The sequence below is a fragment of the Megalobrama amblycephala genome, linkage group LG3 (genome assembly GCF_018812025.1).
Source record: "Megalobrama amblycephala isolate DHTTF-2021 linkage group LG3, ASM1881202v1, whole genome shotgun sequence".
Lineage (NCBI taxonomy): Eukaryota > Metazoa > Chordata > Actinopteri > Cypriniformes > Xenocyprididae > Megalobrama > Megalobrama amblycephala.
Genome location: NC_063046.1, coordinates 43,836,085 through 43,858,559, shown reverse-complemented (window position 1 = coordinate 43,858,559; position 22,475 = coordinate 43,836,085). Strand labels below are relative to the sequence as shown.

Below are 22,475 nucleotides of genomic sequence, written 5' to 3'. Positions count from 1 at the left end.
GGTTCCACTGTAACTGTCACATCTCACAACTGTGTACACGAACTACACCTGGGACTAATTAAACTCAAAAAATGCTGCAGTCTCAAATCATTTTTAATGCATTTATTTTAGTCTAACTTTTTGCAGTACTAGAGTGATGCGCAATGACTGGTGGGTAAACTTCCCTCTCCACTTCCTGTGAAGTGATGTATTGATACATTGTTTGCAGTGCCCTTCTAACTGAACATGTACACTCCATTCAGATTGGATTCTCACATGTGGAATACCCTGTGAAGTCCACTTCATAGGACACTTATGGTCGAATGGAACGCACTTGTAGACTGATGTCCATAGGCTCACATAAATGTGTTTAAAGGATTAGTTCACTTTCAAATTAAAATTTCCTGATAATTTGCTCACCCCATGTCATCCAAGAGGTCTCTCGCTCCCTCTTCCTCTCTGCCGTGCGCGCGCTGTCCATGTCCTTCTTTCTTCAGGGAATCAGCTACATTCATTTACATTAATACTAATTCAACCTAGGGAGAGGGAGCTGATTGAGACGCAGGTTCTGTCTCGCAGGCACTCTTTCGCTCGCTTGATCCGGGAATTTTAACATTCGGGTATCAGGAGTCGCTTTTGCGGGAGACTCCCGGAACTCCCGGGAGACTTGGGATGTCTGCCAAAGTGGACTTCAGTGGCCTCCAAACGGTTGAAGGTCAAAATTACAGTTTCATTGTAGCTTCAAAGTGTTCTACACGATCCCAGACGAGGAATAAGGGTCTTATCTAGAGAAACCATCACTCATTTTCTAAAAAAAATGTAAAATTATTTAAGTTTTAACCATAAATGCTCATCTTGAACTAGCTCTCTTCTTCTTCTTCTCTATTAGAATTCCAGCAGTGTAGACACTGCTAAGTGTATTACTGCCCTCCACAGGTCAAAGTTTGAACTAAATTGATATATACTTGCACTAGCATATTGAATATGACAATTTAGTTCAAACTTTGACCTGTGGAGGGAAAATGAGCGAAGGTTCCTCTAGATAAGACCCTTATTTCTCGTCTGGGATTGCGTAGAATGTTTGGAGGCCATTGAAGTCCACTATATGAATATAGAATAATCCTGAAATGTTTTCATCAAAAACCTTCATTTCTTTTCGACTGATGAAAGAAAGACATGAACATCTTGGATGACATGGGGGTGAGTAAATTATCAGGAAATTTTAATTTGAAAGTGAACTAATCCTTTAATGCATGTATGTTATGACTATTCAAGCCTTTTCAGTAGGTCTAGCCATATTCTAGAGCTGCACAATTAATTGCTAAAAGATCACAATCTCGATTCAAACACACACACACAGTCTTATTCCTAAATGAGAACGATTTGCCTGTCTATTAAACCTTTGACTAAATCATACCTGAACATTCAAATCTGTGTTCACGCTGCCACTGAGCCACAGAGAGCAGTTGTCATGAAACAGCTTCACAAACAGTCTTTTCAATCACACAGTATTGTTATTTGTGTTACAAATATTACATTTCTGTTCAGAATCATGAGAGAATCATGATCTCTATTTAAAACAAAAAAATTGTGATTCTCAATTTATCCAGAATCGTGCAGCTCTACTATATTCATTTGTCAAAATGAAGTGAACATGAACTCAACATTGACTCTTTTCATTTTAATCTGTGCCTCCAGAAGTGCTGAACTGGGTAATGTATCACTTTATGATTAGATGTTAGTGGTTTTGAAGTCTTTACACGACACCGTTTTCAGCTAAAAATTGAAAACTTTTTATGCGTTTTGACCGTTCGTTTGGATGACAACAGTGTTCGAGTACGAGTTTTCGAAAACTATACCATTATCGTCTTCGTGTAGACTACAAAAACAGAAATTTGTGAAAACGGTCATGTACATGCATATTATGTGCTCAGTCTATAGGCGCGTAGTGTTTCTTTACAAAGTGATATCGCCAACTACTAGCCTGGCATGCATAATACAGCGATTTTAGTCGTTTTCGTGGATCCATGTGAACAGGGATCGTTTTGACAACATTGTCGTCTGTATGTGAAAAATGCGAAGGAAAAACTTTTCCTTTTTTAGTACATCGTTGTTGTGTAAATGTACCCTTAGATACTAGTCTGATTGGATCTCATTTAACATTTTTTTCTTTGTGCTTTGTTTCATTTTTTTCTAAGTGATGTGAACTTCTCTGTACATCCTTAATGGCTCTGTCTCTCCTTTGGTCTCTTTTATGTTGTTCTTTAATGTTACTATGTTACTAACTCTAATGACAGGGTGATCGAGGATTTCCAGGTTTAACAGGTCAGCCAGGTGTTCCAGGTTTCCCTGGACCAGAGGGGCCGATTGGACCTCGAGGAGAGAAGGTCAGTGGTCAGCCCACCAGTCCATTATGATATTCATACATTCATATGTAGAATAATTACTGCTCAACCAGAATCTGTTACTGATCAGCTATACTATTACTTCTATTAAGACTGGACTTTCTTTCTTTCACAGGGTGATGATGGACCTACAGGGCCAATGGGGCCCAAAGGAATAAGAGTGAGAGTTTCTCAGTAACAACCTCTGGCTCATAATAGATCCACAGTTATCATCAAATGCTGACTGTTTCTGTGTTTTTGCAGGGACCTCCTGGATTACCAGGCTTCCCAGGAACACCAGGAATCCCAGTGAGTGAATCAATGAGGGCTTTCTTAAATATATCACCTAATTATGGCTGTAAGAAACTAATTAATAAAATCCAAATTGAAAATAGTCGACAATGAAGATAATTAACAATTAGTTTAAAATGGCTTAGATCGAATCATCAAATTATGTCTCCATTAATGACATAATTTGCAGAAAAATGATTCCACAAAGCAGTTGCTCTGTGAAAAAAATAAAAAAGTGTACACCCACATTTTTCAACAAGTCAGCAGTTTATTTTAGATGCTTTAAAGTAGGTCATACACATAAAATTAAATGTGTTGTGTATTTACATTTGGCAAAACAGTTTGTCCAACAGCAAACCCCAATTTGCCATTATACCACAAATACAACTTAGAGTGAGCATGTGTGTTGTTAAACATTAAACCTGCTTTAAAACTTGTGTTGTATATATATATATATATATATATATATATATATATATATATATATATATATATATATATATATATACTTTTTCTGCACTGAATATATACAGTGGCATGAAAAAGTATGTGAACCCCTTGCAGAATCTGTGAAAATGAGAATTATTTTAATAAAATAAGAGGGATAATAAAAAATGCATGTTATTTTTTGTTTAGTACTGTCCTGAGTAAGATATTTTACATAAAAGATGTTTGCATTTAGTTCACAAGACAAAACAATAGCTGAATTTATTAAAATAACCCCATTCATAAGTATGTGAACCATTGATTCTCAACACAGTGTGTGGTTACCTGATGATCCACGACTGTTTTTATGTTTTGTGATGGTTGTTCATGAGTCTCTTGTTTGTCCTGCGCAGTTAAACTGAGCTCTGTTCTTCAGAAAAATCCTCCAGCTCCTGCAGATTCATCAGTTTTCAAGCATTTTTGCATATTTGAACCCTTTCCAGCAGTGGCGGTATGATTTTGAGATTCCTCTTTTCACACTGAAGACAATTGAGGGACTCAAACTCAACTATTAAAAAAGGTTCAAACATTCACTGATGCTCCAGAAGGAAACACGATGCATTAAGAGCCGAGAGGTGAAAACTTTTGAACAGGATGAAGATGTCACAATTTTTCTTATTTTGTTTAAATATCGTTGTTTTTCATTTAGTACTGCCCTTCGGAACCAACAGAAGATACTTGCATGTTTCCCGGAAAAAAAATTAAGTACAATTTACCTTGATATTTGAATTCAAAAGTTTTCACCTCTCGGCTCTTAATGCATCGTGTTTCCTTCTGGAGCATCAGTGAATGTTTGAACCTTTTTTAATAGTTGAGTTTGAGTCCCTCAATTGTCTTCAGTGTGAAAATATGAATCTCAAAATCATACCGCCACTGCTGGAAAGGGTTCAAATATGCAAAAATGCTTGAAAACTGATGAATCTGCAGGAGCTGGAGGATTTTTCTGAAGAACAGAGCTCAGTTTAACTGCTCAGAACAAACAAGAGACTCATGAACAACCATCACAAAACATAAAAACAGTCGTGGATCATCAGGTAACCACACACAGTATTGAGAATCAATGGTTCACATACTTATGAATGGGGTTATTTTAATAAATTCAGCTATTGTTTTGTCTTGTGAACTAAATGCAAACATCTTTTATGTAAAATATCTTACTCAGGACAGTACTAAACAAAAAATAACATGCATTTTTTATTATCCCTCTTATTTTATTAAAATAATTCTCATTTTCACAGATTCTGCAAGGGGTTCACATACTTTTTCATGCCACTGTACCATACATATATATTTTTATGTTTTTGTAACATTTAGTTTGCATATTGTTTGGAGGGAAACATTGGGCAGAATGTAGAATAGCATATTAGTAAATAACATTTTTTCTTCAGATTAATCAATTATGAAAACACTTTGTTAGTTACAGCCCTAGACATACAGTCTCATTCAGGTTGTGGTCAGTCTGGGGTCTGTAAGATTTTTTTTGTTTTTGAAACAGGTCCTTTATGCACACCAAGGCTTAATTTTTTTATTAAAATACAGTAAAATCAGTAATATTGTGACATTTTATCACAATTTAAAAATAATTGTGATCACTTGATCCTTCAGAAATCAATCTAAAATGCTGATTTGGTGCTTTAGAAACATTTCTTATTATTATCAATGATGAAAACAGTTGTGCTGCTTAAAGGGTTAGTTCACCCAAAAATGAAAATTCTGTCATTATTTACTTACCCTCATGTCATTTCAAACCTGTAAGACTTTCCTTCATCTTCGGAACACAAATGAAGATATTTTAATGAAATCAGACAGATTTCTGTTCCTCCCTTGACAGTCTATGTTGATCCTCCAAAATCTTCATAAAGAGATCGTAAAACTAATCCTATGAATTGAGTGGTTTAATCCAAATTTTCTGAACAGACTCGATCACTTTATATGATGAGCAGATTGAATTTAGGCTTTTATTCACATATAAACTTTGATCCTGAACATAAACAGGAGCTCAACCAAACCTGCTTGTTCAAGAACAAACCTCACTGGTTTATATGGAAGCTCAAATGTGCTGCGTAACACATGAGAATGAACCTCTGGTTCTCGCACATCAAGCAAACATGCTTGAGCTTCTGTTTATCAAAACTGATGTGTGCGTCAATTAATGTTTATGTGTGAATTAAAACCTAAATTCAATCTGTTCATCATATAAAATTTAGACTAAACTGCTCAATTCACATGGATTAGATTTAGATAACTTTTTGAACCGTCAAAGTGGTAGTTGCTTGGACTGTCAATGGAGGGACCGAAAGCTCATCAAAAATAGATTTGTGTTCCAAAGATTAACGAAAGTCTTACAGGTTTGGAACAACATTAGTGTGGGAATATTAATGAATTAATGACAGAATATTCATTTTTGGGTGAACTAACCCTTTAATATTTTAATATTTTAATTTTTTTCAGGATTCTTTGACGAATACATTCAAAACGTTCAAAAGAACAGCATTTATTTGATGTAAAAATCTTTTGTTGCAGTGTAAATATCTTTATTGTCACTTTAATCAATTTAATGTATCCTTGTTGAGAAAAAGTATTAATTAAAAAAATCTTACTGTCTTCAAACTTTTGAACCATAGTGTGGTAAACAGGCTGTATCTTTTAAACACTGTCTCTGAAATCATGTGAGGCACTCTAGACATACAGTAAGTGTGTCAGTCTGCTGTCGTCTGTCTTGACTCATTCTCTAAGTATTAATTGTTATAAGAATGTATGTGCTGTTTTTGATTGACAGGGTCTCCCAGGACAGGATGGCGCACCAGGACCCAGAGGAATTCCAGGCTGTAACGGAACTAAAGTATGAAACACCACAAACAAGAAGCTCTTAACAGTTCACAGACAGGTTGAATGAATCAAAACTTGAAAAAGAGCAAACAAATATAAACTTTTTTTTTCTTTACAGGGTGAAAGAGGATTCCCAGGAAATCCAGGCCTTCCAGGTTTAGAGGGTCGAATAGTAAGTATTGCTTTATGTCACATTTCAAATTTGCAAGCATACGTTCATGCATTCACAGAAGTATATAAAAAGTCATTATTCTCTAAATAATCAATACTGTCTTGTCTCCACAGGGTCCACCAGGTCCTATAGGACAAAAGGCAATTATTTCCTTCCATAATGCACATGCACTTGTTTCTCATTGTAGTGGCACACTTCCTTTAACACATATTAGGATATGTGTGTGAAATTATGTTTATAAATGCCTTCTCTTTTCTCCTGTAGGGAGAGCCTGGGGATATCATAGAAAGAAATTTAATTTCAGAAAATGGGGATCATGGCATTGATGGTTTACCAGGCTCTAGGGTGAGCATTTACAGATTAATTAACAACAGAACCAGATTTTTCCAGATTACAGTAAAATTTATGTTCCCGTGAATGTTTGGGGAAACAACTTTGAAATTAAAGCATAATTTGACCAAATATGGGCTTTATTATGTACCCATGCATGCAACCCATAAAACCCATATCAAGATCAAATACCCTACAATAGAGGCAAAAAGTAAATAATAATAATATAATTGATTTTATTTCTCATTATTGCAACTTTTTGCAACTTCACAGTTGAGTCTTACCACAATATCACAATTGTGACTGTATTTTCTGGAATATAAAGTCATAAATGAACATCTTCCGTACTCTACCAATAAAGAAACAGAGACATATATTTGGATTTCTTGAATTGCCAATAAATGTGAAATGACTCTTGTTCATACAGTAACACTCTGGTTATGTTATATAGGGCAATCCCGGACCCCCAGGTCCTCAAGGTCCTGTTGGTCCTTCTGGTCCCAGAGGATATGAGGTAAGACACTGATTGCAGCTGTAAGCTTACATGATTTAAACTCCACGACACACATTTTAGTTGACGGGCTGTGAATCTATTTTACCCTTGATACTGCTGGCTCATATACATGTGGTATTTAGCAATGCTATAGTTAATTTCTTTTGTTAAATTCCACTCTTTTCAGGGTCGTCCAGGCCCTCCTGGTCCACCTGGGCCGAAGGTAAGTCTGAATGCTGCAATTAAACAGTATCAGGTTTTACGTATCTCATTTTTGCCAAAGTGCTAAAGTGTCTTTTATTCCTTGAAGGGAAACATGGGTTTGAACTTTCAAGGACCCAAAGGAGAGAAGGTACACAGGTTTTGTTGACAGAAACAATATATACATCAAGTTTATTAAAGGATTAGTTCACTTTAAAATAAAAATTACCCCATGATTTACTTACCCTCAATCCATCCTTTACTATGGATATGACTTTCTTCTTTCTGATGAACACAATCGGAGTTATATTAATAAATATCCTGACGTGTCCAAGCTTTATAATGGCAGTGAATGGGGGCAAGAGTTTGAAGCTCAAGAAAGTGCATCCATACATCATAAACGTACTCCACGTGGCTTCGGGTGGTTAATAAAGACCTTCTGAAGTGAAGCGAAGTATTTGTGTAAGAAAAATTTCCATATTTATCAAGTTATGAAGTAAAATATCTAGCTTCCGCCAGACCGGCTTCTGTATTCAATAGGGGTGTGACGAGACAGGTATCTCACGAGACGAGACGAGACTCGAGATTGAGTTCACGAGACGAGACAAGATTTTTACACACTATTTTTAAGAAATCCTCAATGGCGAAATACATGACTAGAAAAAATATTCTGCAGGTGTATTTGAAATGTTTTAACTAATCATCTTGTAATGAATGTCATTTCAGTTCTACTTTCTGAGTATGAATTATCATATGCAGTAAAAGACAACAATACTCAAGTAATGTAAAAGGTTTTGCCACTAACTCAACTGACTGACTTCTCTTCTGTATGATTTCAGTTTTCAGTTATTCAGTATAAATAAAAATGGTAACACTTTACAATAAGGTCTCACTTATTAACATTAATGTATTAACCAACATCAACTAACAATGAGCAATATATTTGCTACAGTATTTATTAATCTTTGTTTATGTTAGTTAACAAAAATAGTCATTCATTGTTAGTTCATGATAGTTTACAGTGCATTAACTAATGTTAACAAATGAAACCTTACTGTTTGTGCTTAATAAGATTAAGAGAAAACTGTTATTCATTTTTATGGTAACACTTTGCAAGTTGAAACCATAATCGCACTCTCTCTATATTCAAAGTGCAAATAAGACCAAATTTTTCTTTGATACAGAGCTAAGAGATGGTTACAACTACACCGCCCAGCCTAAAATAGCTTTCATATTGAGAGATATTTGCATTCATCAGGGAGCCACTTTCAAAATGCGGGGTATTGACATCATGTTTGAATGTGCGCTCGCGTTTACTTTCACTTTCAGCGATCGCACGTAACTCTGTAAATATGGTGCAGCGGCGACCGTTATCCACCTGAATTAAATGTTTTTTTTATTTAAATACAAAGCAAAACGACAGGAGAGGCGTAATGTAAACGTAGCAGTGGCATATTCTTTCCTAATCATCCTAACACTCTGTCATGGCAAGTTGCCATTGGCAACATCACGAGACTACTTTTTGCCTTTTCGACACGAGATCTCGTCACACCCCTAGTATTCAACTTACGAAAAAAATGGAACTGACGTTGCGGAAGGCGGTCTGGTGTAAGCTAGATATTTTACTACACCTAGAATTGCTTGAGGGTGAGTAAATCTTGGGGTAATTTTCATTTTAAAGTGAACTAATCCTTTAAAAGCTGGGTTTTTAATGTCCATATGTTTGTGTGTGAAGGGTAACCAGGGATTAAAAGGACCTCCAGGACCACCAGGACAGGTTGGCGAACAACAAGGCTTGCCTGATACAGTCATTCAACAAGGAGAAAAGGTATCACTTCCTTGCTTCAAACCTGTTAAAGTTTATTTATTTATTTGACTCACGGTCAAAATCCAGTTTTTAGGAATATCCAATATAAATGCATTTTTATGATATACAATATAAATTATATAAATGTATTTTTTTATAATAAAATATTCCTAAATGACATTGCTTGATAGCCGGTCTATCAAACTTATGTATGTTTTGATTAATGATTTGTTGTGTTCATCTTTTAATAGGGTGATCCTGGCTCACCTGGAGATCCTGGTTTCCCAGGGCTCCCAGGCCCCCCTGTATGTATCTTTCTTTTTCTTTTTGTCACACTCATTAAAAATAAAGTTGTCAAATGTACCAGTACTACTGGTACCAGTTGGTCCTCAAAAAAAAAAAAAAATGTTGGCAGTACCAGAACTTCTGCAGTACTGGTAGTACCGGGTATATTCAGTACCTGCTGATAGACGCTGCTTTCAAACGGTCAAACGGTTCGTGTTTGTTTGAGCTCTTGCTGAATGCCAAAGGTTTCTATTTACAGTGTGTTTTTACAAGTGTTGAGCATTGCAGCCAATCACAATCATATTTGTTGAGTGCGTGAACGCAATGGCCTATTAGAGGTGCTAGTCAGTGAGTTCCTCAGAATCTGCGTAGCTACGCTGATTGCGCACAAGGTTTTGTTTTGTTCAACACGAGCCGCATGCTCAACAATCTTTTTTTTATAACCAACAAAGTGTAAACACGATGCAAATAAGAGATTCATTGAACAATTAAGACAGCTTTTTTATTATAACAGGAGTTTTCGTGAGAGTGCAGAATTCAGTGAGCTTGCGCTTTAGAGATTGACAGCCTTAGTGTTTATAAAGTGAGGCTCTGCTCTTGCTTTCTGTTTATTACTCATTCACAATCTGAATACAAGTCTAGTTTTTCATGCTGCTAAGTACATTGCAAATATTGGTATGGACTACTGAAATTTTGGTACCATGACAACCCTAATTAAAACACACTGACATCTTTAAACTCTCACAGAAGCATGATGATTTATCTGATAAATTACATTACCTGTACGTATAAATATGATGTGGATTATGCTTTCTTTTTTTTGTTTAGCTTGTGATTAACATTCCTGTCTTTGTCTCATAGGGTTCGCAAGGGGGCCAGAAAGGTGACAAAGGAGAACCCGGCGAGCCTGGAAAGAGGGTGAGTTAAAGCCTACAGAAACCCCAACTACTCAATTATGTTTGTAGATTACAAAAGGCAGCATTTTATGACATGTATGTGGTGATATATTTATTTTCATAAGGGAAAACCTGGCAAAGATGGTGAACAAGGCCTCTCTGGATATCCGGTAAGCTGTCTACAATAGATGTTAAGTACATTTCACCACACTGATGATATTCTTTAATGCTGTTATCACATCTCTTTCTCAGGGTGACAACGGAGAACCAGGTCCTCCTGGTCAACCTGGACGAGATGGTGTGAGAGTAAGTACTGAACGCGTCATCAAAACACAGCTTTAGGTCATCAAATCTTTAATAAACACTGTCTAATGATGATCACTGGCACTGAGGTGCAGTTTTTATGTAATTGAGCTGAGCGTTCATGAAAAACAAGCTCACTCACAGATCATTTTGTCATTTCAGATTAATTTAAATTAAAATGTTGTTGTGACTCTGTAATTAGTCCATTAGTTTCCACTTTTTGAATAGGCAGATTTGCATACCTGTTGTGAACATGATTAAACATCGACACGTGTCGCACTGACAGCATGATCAGCAAACACAGTGATGTGGAGGCACTGCCTGTATTTTGCTGTTACCATCACACACATTCGACCCCAGCAGACACTTAGGGTGTACTTACACTAGGCACGGTTGCCTTGAACCGAGTCCGAGCGCGATTGTCCCCCCTCCCTACTCCCCTGCTGGCCCGCACTCACATTGCACTTAACGTTCCAGGCCGGAGCACGCTTACATCATGCGACTTTTTGAATGGAAGAAAACAGGAAGAAATGCACTTTCGCTAAGAAACTGCCTAATATATTTATCATTTATGGCGCAGCAATTTACAATAGCTCGTATCAGAGGATTATTACAAAGGCAGCTGACATTAATGGAGGAATTTGCAACTTTACTCGCAAACTACAATTCCGGTTCATCAATAAGGTTCGATCCAGACCCGTTATAAACCCAAATACACTTGAATTAATTACATGAATTGATAAGCATGCTATCAAAGTAGTAATAAAGATGTTTGCCGTTATAATGATGACGGCAGCGCACACAAAAGTAATAGCCTTTCCGTGCTCCGGCATGGTTAGCGCTCACACTGCATGCGAAACACGCTCGAGCCCAACTGAACCACGCTCTGGCCCACCTCTTCCAAGCGGGCCAGGGACGGCTAAACAAACCGCGCCCAGGCAAGGAACAGAGCGATCACACTTGATCAAATGAACCGGGCTTTGAGGGTGCTCGGGCACGGTTCAGAGAGCCTAGTGTGAGTACACCCTTAATCTGCTTGTGTCACTGCTGGATGAGTATATTTGACTTTGTGTAGAGCGAAGTCTGTGTTTTCGTCCAAAAGGTTTTGAGGATGCACTACCTCATACATATGCCCTTTTATTAACATATTTAGGGTGAGAAAGGTGATAGAGGGCCTCCTGGACCTCCAACATTCACGGTATGTTGAATATTTCTCTGTTATATTCTGTCATCTATACATAGACCTGATGTTTATAATTATTTAATTATAAATATTAATATTGATTAGTGTAATTAAAAAATAAACCTTTTTACCCCATAGAATGGGCGGATCACAGGCGGAATAGGACCAAAAGGAGACAGCGGTGAGCCAGGATCACCTGGATCTAAAGGAGATAGAGGACTTCCAGGTATTTAGACACCACTCAAGTTCAAGCTTAAGATCAGCTGAGCAAAGAGGTTAAATCATTATTCATGCTTCTCATTTTGTTTGCTCATGCATGGTTCGCTGAACAGCATGCATGTATTATCAAATGAATAAGTCCCATGTAACAGCTTTTAAATGAATAGTTCACCCCAAAATGGGTGGCCATCCTAGGTGTAAAGTAAAAGAGTCCCATACTCGGAATTTGTGCTCTGCATTTATCCCATCCAAGTCCACACACACACTGTGAACACACCCCCAGAGCAGTGGGCAGCTTTTTTTGCTGCGGCACCCGGGGAGCAGATGTGGATTCGGTGCCTTGCTTAAGGGTCTCACCTCAGTCGTGGTATTGAGGGTGGAAGAGAGCGCTGTACATTCACTCCCCTTACCAACAATTCCTGCAAGTACTGAGACTCAAACCCACAACCTTTGGGTTACAAATCCAACTCTTTAGCCATAAGGCCATGACTGCCCACAGTCGTGCCCCGAGTCGTGGCCATGTGTATATGAGGCGTATACTTTCTGCTTTCAGCCAAACAACAATAGTTGTAAATCTTCTTATGTAAATCTCATTTGTTTAAAAGACCTCTGAAGAACAGGCGAATCTCAACATAACACCGACTGTTACGTAACAGTCAGGATCATTAATATGTACACCCCCAATGTTTGCATATGCCAGCCCATGTTCAAGGCATTACACAAGGGCAGTCAGTATTAACGTCTGGATGTGCGGGGAGCGTGAGCATTTAAAGGGGCCGCAGCCTAAATCGGCTCATATTTAATGATGCCCCAAAATAGGCAGTTAAAAAAATTAATTTAAAAAAAATCTATGGGGTATTTTGAGCTGAAACTTCACAGACACATTCAGGAGACACCTTAGACTTATATTACATCTTGTGAAAAAACATTCGATGGCACCTTTAAATAATATCCTGGCTCTTCCCAGCTTTGTATAGGCATTGAATAGTGCCTACGTTTTTGAAGCTCCTGAAAGCGCATCCATCCATCATAAAAGTAGTCTATGCCAGTGATTATAGTTTATAAAGTTTTAAATATGGATATTTTTCTTACAAAAACCAATCGCTTCAGAAGCCATTCATTAACACACTGGAGTCGTATGGATTACTTTTATGATAGATGGATATGCTTTTTGCAATTCTCATGCATTTAGGAAACTGATCAAACCAACATTTGAGATCCTGTGCAATGAAATTGTTCCGCTGGTTAGTTCAGTTATCCAATCACATCCTCTGTTGAGGCAAAGTTACAAAGTCAGTTTTTTGTGCGTCAAGTGATTTTTTTTCGGTAAATTCCATCGTAGATTATGTGCATGTTTTCTAATCTGATAAAACATTTTTATCTACTGTTTATCCATACGAATATGTTGTACAGTGTTATCTGTATCAGGTATCATTTTTGTCCTTTGGTAGGTATTCAGGGGCCACCTGGTCCACAAGGTCCTGCAGGTAAGCAGCATGCTTTTTTGGTAATTTTTTTAATATTATTTTTTATGACACTGTATTTCACATAGATTTTCATTACAATTTTTTCCAGTCCATGATTGATTCATGTTAACTCATGCAGTTAATTTAATTAAAGAAATCTCTCATCATAGGAATTGGAGGTTCAGGTCCTCCCGGCTCACCAGGGTTACCTGGAGAGAGAGGAGAAAAGGGCGATGAGGGACAGCCTGGAATCTCACTTCCTGGACCACCTGGGAGACCAGGTCCACAAGGTCTCCAAGGACTCCAAGGGCCTCCTGGTCCCCCAGGAATATTCAACGGCGATCAAGAATGTAATCGTGGTCCTCCTGGTCCTCCAGGCCTGCAGGGGGAGCGTGGATTTCCTGGAGAAACAGGACAGAAAGGTTTGCCTTGTATTACATATTAGAAAACAAAATCTGTATATACACACATATTTTTTTTGAAGAACATTGTGGCTAATACTCTCTAATGCCAATTGTCACAGGTCAGAAAGGAGAGACATGTGTGAATTGTTTCAGTAATGGAAACCCTGTCCCAGGACCCCCAGGGTTTCCAGGTCCTCCTGGAAATCCAGGTATGATTTAAATCAACTTAACCTTCCTGTGCGTGATCATTATAATAAGATTATGTCATGCAGATGTTTTCTTAAATTATGTTTTACCTTATAAAGACAAACAAATCTCTCTCACACACACATGCATATATATGGAGTGATTGGGATCATATCTTGCCAGTATTGAGACTCGAACCTGCAACCTTCAGGTTACCTGTCTGACTATCTAACCATAAATAGGCCACTAAAGGTACTGCTTAGGTCCAATAAAAAAAAGGTAGTAAACAGTATTCTTTTTGAAGTACCACATAAATAACATGGTACATTTCAGTACAAAAGTATATACCAAAGCACTTTTTGTCTATGATTTTTTGAACTAAAGAACAAAACTTTCTATAAAGTACAGATGATTTTCAAGCTGCATGTCACACTTGTTTTTGTGTCAGGTGTACCTGGTGTGCCTGGATCTAAAGGAGATAGAGGATTCCCAGGAGGGCCAGGGCTCATGGGCCCACCTGTGAGTGTTCCTAGTTTCATCTCTTAGCTGATTTCAGTACCTCACTTTTTGTTTACAGTGGCAGATGCTTCAGAATTAGTCAGAAAATATGATTATAAATATACTTTACACTTTACCTAGTCATCGGACATTTCAGTACCTAACATGTAAGTGATATATTTACCCTTTAGGGAATACCAGGACCTCAGGGACCCCCTGGATACCCTGGAGAGAAGGGCGACCCAGGCGATGCCATCTCTGTTCTGGGTGTGAAAGGAGATAAGGGAGACACAGGATTTCCTGGCCCTCCAGGTCTGCCGGGACTCGAAGGAAGACCTGGTCGTGATGGAGTGCCTGGTCCCCCTGGCCTCAAAGGACCACCTGTGAGTGTTTGTTAATTTTTCTTTAGAAGTACAACTTTTGGGTCTTTTATACAGTTCAATAAACTGATGTATTATTCGTCATAATATTACATGGACTACTGAATTGCCATTTATCCACTATCCATAATCTTAGTCAACCATAATATTTCCACCCTCTCTCTGACCTCAAGGATTATATATATATATATATATATATATAAAATTATTTTAGTGACTATAAGACTTCTATGTAAACATACTTTTCACTTGTAAAATGAGAAACGGCGCCTTCTATGACTTTAGTAACAGGTTCACAAAACAGACTGCACTAAAATGTACAATTTTTTCTTAAAGGGTTCGGCATTGGTGAAAGGTGCACAAGGTCCACCAGGTGAACCTGGCTTGCCAGGATCTCCAGGAGACAGGGGTCTGTCTGGTCCCCCAGGATCTGGTCCACAGGGACCTCCTGGAGAGAAGGGTATTCAGGGGGTTTCAGGAAGACCGGGGATTCCTGGAGCACCAGGTAAAAAGCAATACTGTCTTGTTTTTATGTTCAGTTTATTTTATGTCAATTGAATATGTGAATATGAATGAAATATAGGCTATTTTTGCACTATGAAGGTAAATATCTTGTTCAGTATGAAACTCTAGATGGTGCAGGCCAATAGGTCATTGCATGCAGTCTGAAAGCATTGATTTTGTTATTGCATGGCACAAGCTAATTGTCCTCTGCTGATTTGTAGCCAATGAGATTGCTGGCTCAAAATTTGCTCTGGTAGAGTGTTCACCATAAGCTGGTCCTGCAGCACTTTATCTGAATTCATATCCTTATATCTTTCATATTCGCTTTATCTGAGTTCATATCTTCTGAGTTCATGCCAGCAGCTTACATGCTCAAAGTCCATACTTGCTCTAGCAGCATGCTTCATCAGCAGATCTAGTCTGCCAATACCAAATACAATAACATTGTCATATTCTTTAACATGCTAAAACTATTCCAAAAGTTGTCATGATGGAATATATGTAGTTAAGTGTAGGTGACTACTTTTTGATGTAATTTTTTTGACTGGACTAAAATACCATAATAAAAAAATACCATTATATGTTTGCTGGAAAATAATGGTGGCCACACAAAATGTTGACACTTTGGGACCAATTTGGAGATTTTCACTTAGGGGTGTACTCACTTTTGTGGCCAGCGGTTTAGACATTAATGGCTGTGTGTTGAGTTATTTTGAGGGGTCAGCAAATTTACACTGTTATACAAGCTGTACACTCACTACTTTACATTGTAGCAAAGTGTCATTTCTTCAGTGTTGTCACATGAAAAGATATAATCAAATATTTACAAATATGTGAGGGGTGTACTCACTTCTGTGAGATACTGTATTTAGGATACTAAGTTCACATAATTGTTTCTCAGAAAAACAATGCTACAGCATGTTGTACTACTTTGAAATGTGCGTTCCGTGTCAGAATGTCTGTTTTTGTTTTGGTCTTTGTGATTCCGCCCACTACCAGTTTACCCAATAGTATTTCGACACCCCTGGTTGCCATTTTGTGGAAGACACAACATATTGGAGGAAGCCAGCAAACAAACTAGGTCAGAGATCACAGATTCCCGATCCAAAAAGCTCTACGACCAGAGGCATGTTCAAACATGGATAAATGAACTGATCAACTTTCTAGGCTCGTCGCTTTCCAGTGTCATTTGCGCTCGTTCCTGTTGCGTGTCTTCAATCTGGCAACTAGGGTTAGTGTCGTGTTTGAGGAGGAGGGGGTGGGAGAAACAACCCTCTCCAATGTTTTGAATTTAGACTGCAGTGCCCATTTCAGCTTCTAGCTGTCAATATTACATACTGTACCTTTAAATGAAGTTTAACTACTTTAAATTATGAGTAACTTGGACATTACATCATTTCAATGTTTTTCTGACTTGGTAGGTCAGAAAGGTGAACCTGGCTTGGCTGTGTCAGACAAAGGTGAACGTGGACCCCCAGGACGGGATGGAGATCCTGGATTGCCAGGAAGTCCGGGTAAAGAAAAAACTACTAACTACACTGTCAGCGTACATTTAGTGGTCTTTAATGCATATGGAGCAGATTGGGAATTCAAAGTTCAACAGAGACTGGTTCCATATATGTACAGGTGATACAGGCCCACCTGGACAGCCTGGGTTCCCAGGCCTACCTGGAGCCAAAGGAGATCATGGTCTTCCTGGTATTGGATTGCCAGGACCCCCTGGAACTAAAGGTACAATGTATTCCCGCTATTGAAACACTAATACTAATACACTGTCACACTGTCACTAATACACATGTTTGTCAACATCCAAATATTCTAAAGCCTGAAATAGGCATTATTCATTAAAAAATTCAGATTTGGCCAAATACTTGCCAATATATCAGACTTTCACTAGGTGCATTTATTGTTCAACATATTCTCTTTTTTATTTTTTTTAGATAAATTTTTTAAAAATTTGATAGTGAGGGACAGGTTTGTCCAAATGTCTAACAGTGTTGTTCATATTCTCCAGGTTTTCCTGGTATTGCTGGTTCCCCTGGTGGACCTGGCATTCCTGGGCGACCAGGTTTGGATGGACAATCTGGTCAGCCTGGATTACCTGGACCCAAAGTATGAAACATTTAACCTACACAATACAATATAATATTCACTAACTTCACTAGTAGACACGAATATGTTACATTCAGGTGATAACTGAATATTTGAATAATCAATCATTGAATCATTCTAATACACATTGTATATGCTATTGTTCAAAAGTTTGGGTTAGAAATAATTAGAAATAATAGAAATAATTATTTTTAAAAGTGAATACTTTTATTCAGCAAGGATACGTTAATTTGATCAAAGTGACAGAAAAAACATTTATTAAACAAATTCTCTTCTTTTGAAATTTCTGTTAATCAAACAATGTATCCTGGTCAACTGTTGTCAACAGTGATAATAATAGAAAATGTTTCTTGAGCACCAAATCAGCATATTAAACTGATATCTGAAGACTGGAGTAATGGCTGCTGATTTCAGCTTTGCCATCAAAGAAATACATTTTAAAATGTAAGGTATATTACTTTAATATACTGACAAGTATATTAAAAATAGTAAACAGTTATTTTAAAGGTGCCCAAGAATGCTTTTTCACAAGATGTAATATAAGTCTAAGGTGTCTCCTGAATGTGTCTGTGAAGTTTCAGCTCAAAATACCCCATAGATTTTTTTTAACTGCCTATTTTGGGGCATCATTAACAATGCACTGATTTACACTCGGCGCCGTCCCCTTAAATCGCGTGCTCCCTGCCACACGAGCTGTCAACTATATTACAGCGCATTTACAAAGTTCACACAGCTAATATAACCCTCAAATGGATCTTTACAAGATGTTCGTCATGCATGCTGTATGCATGCTTCGAATTATGTGAGTAAAGTATTTATTTGGATGTTAAAGTTTTATTCTGAGTGAATTTGAGGCTGTCCTCCATGGCTAACGGCTAATGCTACACTGTTGGAGAGATTTATAAAGAATGAAGTTGTGTTTATGAATTATACAGACTGCAAGTGTTTAAAAAATGAAAATAGACGGCTCTTGTCTCCGTGAATACAGTAAGAAACGATGGTAACTTTAACCTCATTTAACAGTACATTAGCAACATGCTAACAAAACATTTAGAAAGACAATTTATAAATATCAGTAAAAATATCATGCTATCATGGATTATGTCAGTTATTATTGCTCCATCTGCCATTTTTCACTGTTGTTCTTGCTTACCTAGTCTGATGATTGGGCTGTGTGCAGCTCCAGACGTTAATACTGGCTGCCCTTGTGTAATCCCTTTCATAATGTTGGGAACATGGGCTGGCATTATGCAAATATTGGGGCGTACACCCCGACTGTTACGTAACAGTCGGTGTTATGTTGAGATTCGCCTGTTCTTCGGAGGTCGTTTAAACAAATGAGATTTATATAAGAAGGAGGAAACAATGGAGTTTGAGACTCACTGTATGTCTTTTCCATGTACTGAACTCTTGTTATTCAACTATGCCAAGACAAATTCAATTTTTAATTCTAGGGCACCTTTAAATTGTAATAATATTTCACAATATAATACAACCCCAGACTTTTGAACAATAGTGTTTCTATTTTTGGATCGTTATATTTTACATTTTTTACAGTCCAAATTGAAATTTGCAGGAAGAAGTTAAGCTGCTATGTGCATCAGTTTTTGTTTTTTGTGTTTGTGTTTGAACATCCTTTCTCCATTGAATTTTGAGCAATATAGTGTTCACTAGCTGTATACTATAAATCAGAGTACATTAGGGGTATAAATGATGCTCCAATGAGTCTCTTTGTCCCAAAAGGGAGAGCCTGGTTTTGGTCTACCTGGGCCTCCAGGTCCTACAGGATTCCCAGGCAGTAAAGGTACACCCGGTCCGAAAGGTGATCCTGGTTTCCCTGGAAGCCCTGGTGCACCAGGTCGCCCAGGTCTCGACGGTGCCCCTGGAACTAAAGGTAGAGAATTACTTAATGTTTAAACTGAGAATAAACAGCAATGCTGCACTAGACACAAAATAGATGCCTTTCGATGATGCTAACATCGAACACACACAAGTTGTATTACAAATAAAAAACAAATCATCTAAGTTCTTTGCATTTTCATTTTTCACTTAGGTGATGCTGGTTATCCTGGTGGTCCTGGTCCTCGTGGCCCCCCAGGACCCCCTGCCTTTGGGCTTCAGGGGCCCCCTGGTCCTCCTGGACCTCCTGGCCCTATGGGGCCTACTGGTATGCCTACAGTAAAATTGTGTACATACTTAAGAGAAGAATGGATCTTGAATTAGAGATATGCTTGCCAGATTTCCTTCTAGTCTAGTGCAAGCATAGGAGTCTCCAGTACAAGAGACTCTTGTGCATGCACTAGATTATTTTTATGTAAAATAATCTTGCTTATGTGCACTGGGAAATGCTTTGTCTAACTAGCCAATAACTTTGAATAAAATATTATTTAGTCTAGAAATTATAACAGTTATATGACCCTCATGACTAAAATGTGTGTGAGGTGAAGCATATCTCTTAGTAATATGGCATGGATACATTATGGATCTTAGTAATAAGACAAAGTTGTGTTTCACTATATTACACCATCGTTGTCTTCTCTACTTCAGGAGTCCAAGGTGCAAATGGAGAAAAAGGAGACCGTGGATCCCCTGGTTTGAGTATCCCAGGGCTACAAGGTGACAGAGGAAACCCTGGTTTTACTGGACCTCCTGGCGCAACTGGTCCACCTGGGGGTCCCGGACTACCTGGTCAAGATGGCCAACCAGGACTGCCTGGTAATATGACGACAGCAATATCCACTATTATTATCAATTTTAACTGTATAAAATTATATATATTGTTTCTTTATCCTGGTCCTTCTCTGCTAATCCTATATCATTATTACAGGGCCTAAGGGTGACATTGGTGGGATGGGTGCTCCAGGACCTCCAGGTGGCCCTGGCAACCCTGGCAGACCAGGCTTTCCAGGACCAAAAGGTCTGATACCATTTTTTGCTTCAGATCTAATTTCTGAATCAATTTCATAAAGTCTCTCATAGAGTGAAATATTTTTGTGCTTTGTGCCCCTGCAGGAGATGACGGTGTCTCAGGACGACCAGGAAGCGCAGGTTATCCAGGATTAAAGGGAGACAAAGGTGACCCAGGCACTCCAGGCCCACCTGGCATCATGTCACCATTAAAAGGACAAAAAGGAGAACCCGGAGTTCCAGGTGAGACAAATCTGTAAGCTGCTACCTGTCTCACACCATCATGGCCTTTTTGGTGATGTCAACAGAAATTAAGATCTTTTTGATGAAATATTAGAGCTTTCTGTCCCTCCATAGGCAGCTACGTGACTACCACTTTGATGCTTCAAAAAGTTCATAAAGAGATCATAAAACAAATCCATATGAATTGAGTGGTTTAGTCCAAATTTTCTGAAGAGACTTCATATATAGAACAGATTAAATTTAAGCTTTTATTCACATATAAACATTCGTCAACTCACATCAGTTGTGGTAAACGGAAGCTCAAGCATGTTTGCTTGATGCGTGCGAGAACCAATGAGGTTCATTCTTGTGTGTTACATCATATAAAGTGATTGTGTCTCTTTAGAAAATTTGGTCTAAACCACTCAATTCAAATGGATTCGTTTTAGAATCTCTTTATAAACTTTTTTAAGCATCAAAATGGTAGCATCAAAATATCTTCATTTGTGTTCTGAAGATGAACAAAAGTCTTACAGGTTTGGAACAACATGAGGGTGAGTAATTAATGACAGAATTTTCAATTATGGGTGAACTAACACTTAAAAAAATATCTCCCTTTGGAGTGGACTTTGAGCTTGCAGATGTTTTTTATGCTCAAACAGCAACATTACACACTAACTTGAAAAAGTGAAAAAGTTGATGGAGAAGGAGACCATTTGGCTAGTGTCTATTAGGCTTATTTTACCCAGGTGCATTCTGGGTATTATATGCAATGTCTGTTTATTTGTCATCAGTACATCTTTGAGGGTCCCTCCTCTGTTTTTCTATACTCAAGTAACTTAAGTTTAGCAAAAGGAAACATTTAACCTTCTCATATAGTTTGGTGACAATACAATTCTCTTTATTTGTCATATAGGTTTAAGTGGACCACCAGGAGCAAAGGGTGTTCCCGGTATCCCTGGAGATCCTGGCCCCCCTGGGCAAGATGGAAGGCCAGGACTACCAGGACCCCTAGGTAAAGCAGACAAGTACACATATTTGAATTTGAGCCATCAAAAGCATCTTCAATCAAGTAGTCTTCTGTAGTGTACTGCAAAGTATATAGACTCGTAAATGGGTTTTTTTTATTAATTTTGTATTCATGTTTAGGCCCCAAAGGTGATCCAGGTCTCCCTGGGACTCCAGGGTCTTCAGGAGCCCCAGGACTAAAGGGTAGCATGGGAGAGATGGGATTGCCAGGTCAGATCCTCACACCCATATGGCTCTAACCCAAAACCTTTATGTTTCTGAGGATTTGAAACCTTGAAGCTAGACTGAGCTAGTCTTCTTTGTTATAGGAATTCCTGGAGTGAAAGGAAACCCTGGCCAACCTGGCCGATCTGGCCTGCCTGGATCCCCAGGAACACCGGGGTTCCCAGGACCCAAAGGTGATCCTGGATCACCAGGATTTGGATTACCAGGAAATCCTGGGCCAAAGGTAAAAACATATTGTTTACTACTTCAACATAGAGAATATTTGCTTTTAATATTTAATGCTATTAAATTTAAATTCCCAGGGTGAACCAGGCACTCCAGGATTCCCTGGAACCCCAGGGCAGAAAGGCCAGCCTGGCCTTCCTGGACCTCCAGGCTTGACTGGTAACCCTGGACCAAAGGGTGATCCGGGACTCCCAGGATTCCAAGGTACACCTGGCATTCCTGGCCCTAAAGGTTTGGATGGTGCCCCAGGTCCTCCTGGACTTAGTGGAGCACCTGGAAGGCCAGGAGATCCTGGACGATCTGGACCACCCGGCATCATTGGCGATAAAGGTTTTCCTGGTCGTGATGGCATTCCAGGACCTGCGGGACTAAAGGGTGAACCAGGTTAGTTTGAATACAGAGGAAATCAAAAGTACACAAGATGTGCTCAGTGTAGCATATGTATTTAGAAAAATTTCT

General features: G+C 38.4%; 1 protein-coding gene across 2 annotated transcripts in view; it reads left to right on the top strand.

The window, feature by feature from the left end:
- col4a5 (collagen, type IV, alpha 5 (Alport syndrome)) overlaps nt 1–22,475 on the top strand; it is a 61,843-nt gene that overhangs the window by 28,740 nt on the left and 10,628 nt on the right. Inside the window, exons 3-37 of one of the 2 annotated variants that reach the window (XM_048185611.1) lie at nt 2,277–2,366; nt 2,500–2,544; nt 2,628–2,672; nt 5,920–5,982; nt 6,088–6,141; nt 6,255–6,281; nt 6,406–6,486; nt 6,923–6,985; nt 7,152–7,187; nt 7,275–7,316; nt 8,901–8,993; nt 9,224–9,277; nt 10,119–10,175; nt 10,279–10,323; nt 10,406–10,459; nt 11,610–11,654; nt 11,778–11,865; nt 13,310–13,345; nt 13,495–13,746; nt 13,848–13,937; nt 14,363–14,433; nt 14,604–14,795; nt 15,129–15,297; nt 16,718–16,810; nt 16,923–17,027; nt 17,311–17,408; nt 19,152–19,302; nt 19,462–19,575; nt 19,956–20,123; nt 20,236–20,325; nt 20,421–20,558; nt 21,454–21,552; nt 21,687–21,776; nt 21,875–22,014; nt 22,094–22,400. In XM_048185611.1, the coding sequence (XP_048041568.1) occupies nt 2,277–2,366; nt 2,500–2,544; nt 2,628–2,672; nt 5,920–5,982; nt 6,088–6,141; nt 6,255–6,281; nt 6,406–6,486; nt 6,923–6,985; nt 7,152–7,187; nt 7,275–7,316; nt 8,901–8,993; nt 9,224–9,277; nt 10,119–10,175; nt 10,279–10,323; nt 10,406–10,459; nt 11,610–11,654; nt 11,778–11,865; nt 13,310–13,345; nt 13,495–13,746; nt 13,848–13,937; nt 14,363–14,433; nt 14,604–14,795; nt 15,129–15,297; nt 16,718–16,810; nt 16,923–17,027; nt 17,311–17,408; nt 19,152–19,302; nt 19,462–19,575; nt 19,956–20,123; nt 20,236–20,325; nt 20,421–20,558; nt 21,454–21,552; nt 21,687–21,776; nt 21,875–22,014; nt 22,094–22,400 (3,385 nt within the window). The remainder of the gene's footprint in view (nt 1–2,276; nt 2,367–2,499; nt 2,545–2,627; nt 2,673–5,919; nt 5,983–6,087; nt 6,142–6,254; nt 6,282–6,405; nt 6,487–6,922; nt 6,986–7,151; nt 7,188–7,274; nt 7,317–8,900; nt 8,994–9,223; nt 9,278–10,118; nt 10,176–10,278; nt 10,324–10,405; nt 10,460–11,609; nt 11,655–11,777; nt 11,866–13,309; nt 13,346–13,494; nt 13,747–13,847; nt 13,938–14,362; nt 14,434–14,603; nt 14,796–15,128; nt 15,298–16,717; nt 16,811–16,922; nt 17,028–17,310; nt 17,409–19,151; nt 19,303–19,461; nt 19,576–19,955; nt 20,124–20,235; nt 20,326–20,420; nt 20,559–21,453; nt 21,553–21,686; nt 21,777–21,874; nt 22,015–22,093; nt 22,401–22,475) is intronic. The other variant, XM_048185612.1, reaches the window with a different exon arrangement.